General features: G+C 32.8%; 1 protein-coding gene across 3 annotated transcripts in view; it reads left to right on the top strand.

The window, feature by feature from the left end:
• Nucleotides 1–3,355, top strand: part of LOC106693026 (serine/threonine-protein phosphatase 4 regulatory subunit 4) — a 46,062-nt gene that overhangs the window by 21,928 nt on the left and 20,779 nt on the right. For all 3 annotated transcript variants that reach the window (XM_014439335.3, XM_014439328.3, XM_067048510.1), the window contains one exon: nt 2,694–2,876. In XM_014439335.3, coding sequence (XP_014294821.1) covers nt 2,694–2,876 — 183 coding nt within the window. The remainder of the gene's footprint in view (nt 1–2,693; nt 2,877–3,355) is intronic.

Raw genomic sequence — 3,355 nt, 5'->3', positions numbered from 1 at the left:
ATATATTGCTTTAAAGATATATGTTTAAAGATATTATAAGCTCCTTACCTACCTCCTTCTTTCCCACAACAGTATTGCATATGTGGTAGTAAATACTATTTGCTTTATTTATCCTATTGGACACTTCTTGGTCTATTTTGCCAGATTTAGTGAAAATTGTTCCAAGGTAAGTTTAGAAATCCACTGTTTCCAATACTGCATACTACTTGTACATTGCCCACGTTCACTTCAATTTGGCAATAGTCATAACCTTGGTCTTGCGGCTGTTAATTCTCATTCCTTTGTGGGCGAGTTCCTCTTACCATTCTATAATGGCCTGTTGCAATTTTTCCTTAGAGTCTGTCACTAGCACGATATTGTCTGTGTATAGAAACGCCTGTACTTGTACCGTCCTCATGTTCCACATACCGACTACATTCCAAGCCATTCTTCTGCATATTTTGTGGATTTCATCCGTAAAGACAATAAATAATAATGGACTGAGGCTATCTCCTTGTTTCACACCTCTTTCTAGAGAAAATGGCTTTGACTCTCGACCATTGATACGAACTATTCCTTTAGAGCTTTGATAGGGTGATTTAATCGCTTGTAGGTGGTCTGCACGAATTCTTTTGGCCTTCCATGCTTCTTTATTTCTATGGACCAATTCTTGGACTTCTTCGTTCCATCATTTGGTGCGCTTTAGTCTGGTGTTTATTTTCTTCACTATAGATCTTGCTGATTCAAGTATGCTATCTTTCATATACTTCCAGATTTCTTCATCTGGATCCATTTTGGTCTAATCTTTTTAGTTTCTCTTCCAGACAAGCCTCGTATTCTAGCCTTTTTTCAACCACATCAAGAGCTCTCACATTTATCTTTTCGTATGCCTTAATTTTTATGCTTCTAGGCTTCATGATCTTCATGTCTGCGACTATTAGCAAATGGTTTGTGTCTATTTCAGCACCTCTGATCACCTTAACATCCACGAACCAGTGTCTAATATCGCAGTCGTACACAAAATAGTTGATAATAATATTTCTTTCCTTTGCTGAGAAGGTAATTTTGTGAATTTTCTTTTGGAGAAAATAGGAGTTACCTATAAGCATGTTATATTTTCGATGCAGAAGTCAATCAATCGCTGACCATTTTCATTCTTAGTTCTTTCTCCACCATGCTTTCCTATAACTCCTTGTGTATCTCTATAATCCCATCCCATTCTTACATTGAAGTCTCCACAGCAAATAATTTTCCTATTCATACTTTTGAATTTGCATGTTATCCTTTCTAGGTCAGAGTAGAATTGTTCTTTTTCTATAACAGAGGAATCTTGAGTAGGGGCATAAATTTGTATTAAAGTGATTTTACCAGGAGACAAATGGAAATTGGCTATTATTATTCTGGGCGAGACTGCTTCTCGATTCTCCATTTTCTTGTATAGTGCTTCACCAATGACAAAGCTGACTCCCTCCTTAGCAAATTCACCTTTACTGACTCCTGAATATATGAGAGTACATTCCTTATCCAGATTCATTTCCCCAATTCCTTTCCTTTTGACCTCAGATATACCAAGAATGTCCACCTTGTACTTTATGATCTCCTCCACGAGTTCCACTGCCTTTCCTGTGATAGTTTTTATGTTCCATGTCCCTATTGTAAAGTTCTTTTTCCTGCCATGTCATTTCCGATTTGTCAGTCTTGTTCCGAGGCTAATATGATTTCTTAGAATCGCATAAATACTTCCTGGCAGGTGATTGGTCCAGTTAGAAAGGTCCTAATGCCCTAGGACTGCAGGTCTACTGGTGAATTCACCTTGGCTGGCAGCACGGTGCTAGCTCCTAGCGGAGGTGACCCTAGTGTATGTCCTCAGTGGAAATGAGTTGTGTACTGTTATGGTGTGAGGTGTGCGATTTACTGTACTGTAGTGACCAGGGAATCACAAAGCCCCGTTAATTGCGCACAACAATTAACCCATGCACACCAAGGTTTATTTTATTTATGTTATGCTCATACTGATATCTGTTAATTATTTTTATTCTCGAATCCTGAGTCAGAAAACAAGTTTCATTAAAACAGGCTTCATTATGAAAATTTTGAGATCCTTTCATCTTGCCGTGATCTGTAAACAGTTTGACCTTTAATGATTAAAGGTCTTTTTGTAATTGACAAATAGAGTATGTAGATCTTGATCTATTTCACATTATTCTTCCGTATTTATTTAGTGTTAAAGATTTGATTCGTAGTTTATTAGTTTTCACCATGCAGAGAAACACCTTCCATGAACTCTTACTTAGCTTGTGTTTTCTAAAGACCCATTATCTCTTGTGCTGTTTCTTATAGATCTATATTTGTTCTCCTTGTTGAACTACTGAGAGGATTTCCAAGTTTAGGCATTTCCTGAAAGTCGGTATGAAATTTTTTTATATTTCAATTGAAAGTCAATATTACTTATCGTTTTTCTTTCTCCTGGGTCCCTAATCTAATGGATGGATCTTATACTGAAAATACATAGGATGAAAATTAGTAACAATCTATAGTTATTGTATTACTAAGGTTTTTATTTAATTTGAATAAAAAAAAAAAAAAAACTAAACATACCATTCGAAGGCTGGATTAACACAATTAGATTACTAAGAACTTGCTAAATTTTGAAATGTTTATAGTAAATCATCTTTTAAAAACAAATTTATTGAGCCGGAGTTTTTTCTTTTCAGGACACATCTTTATCTGAATTAGCAAGATCGCTTTTAAAGTGTGAAAATCAACTTTCTCTTAGTCATAATTGGAGACTATATTGCAACTTCATTCAACAACTGGAAGTACTTTGGTTTTTGTTCCCTTCAGAAGTAGTTTATAACAACTTTGTTACTCTTCTCTTCAGAAGAATAAATTCATGTGTGAGTATAACAGTATAAGTACATACATACATATTTTTGTTGACATTTAATAATAATATTTTGTTTTCATTGCTATAGTTCTTATACTAGATATACTTATATATTTTGTTTCTTTAGTAATAATAATTTATTTAATATTGTTACTGTCTTTTCAATAAAAATAATAATAACTAAATGTTAAATCATCTATTTTTTTTGTTTATCTAATTGAAAATAAATCGACTGTGTTTTACATAAATCAATTTAATTGATTCATAAAAAATCAACTTTAGAATGAGTTAAATTTATTAGATTAACCTTCAATATATTTAAATTGTCCTGATAATAAGTTTATTTTTAAACAGTTAAAACAAAAACACATCTGACTACAAATTTTTATTATTTTTTAAACATAAATAATAATAAGATTAAAACTGAATACACATCACATTAATTTTTACTTATTAAATATTAATCAGATAATTTTATTTTTATTATAA

Source organism: Halyomorpha halys, unplaced genomic scaffold (genome assembly GCF_000696795.3).
Source record: "Halyomorpha halys isolate HHAL.00 unplaced genomic scaffold, Hhal_1.1 Scaffold7.1, whole genome shotgun sequence".
Taxonomy (NCBI): Eukaryota; Metazoa; Arthropoda; class Insecta; order Hemiptera; family Pentatomidae; genus Halyomorpha; species Halyomorpha halys.
Note: the sequence above shows the minus strand (reverse complement) of the source record. Positions and strands in the feature narration are given on the sequence as shown.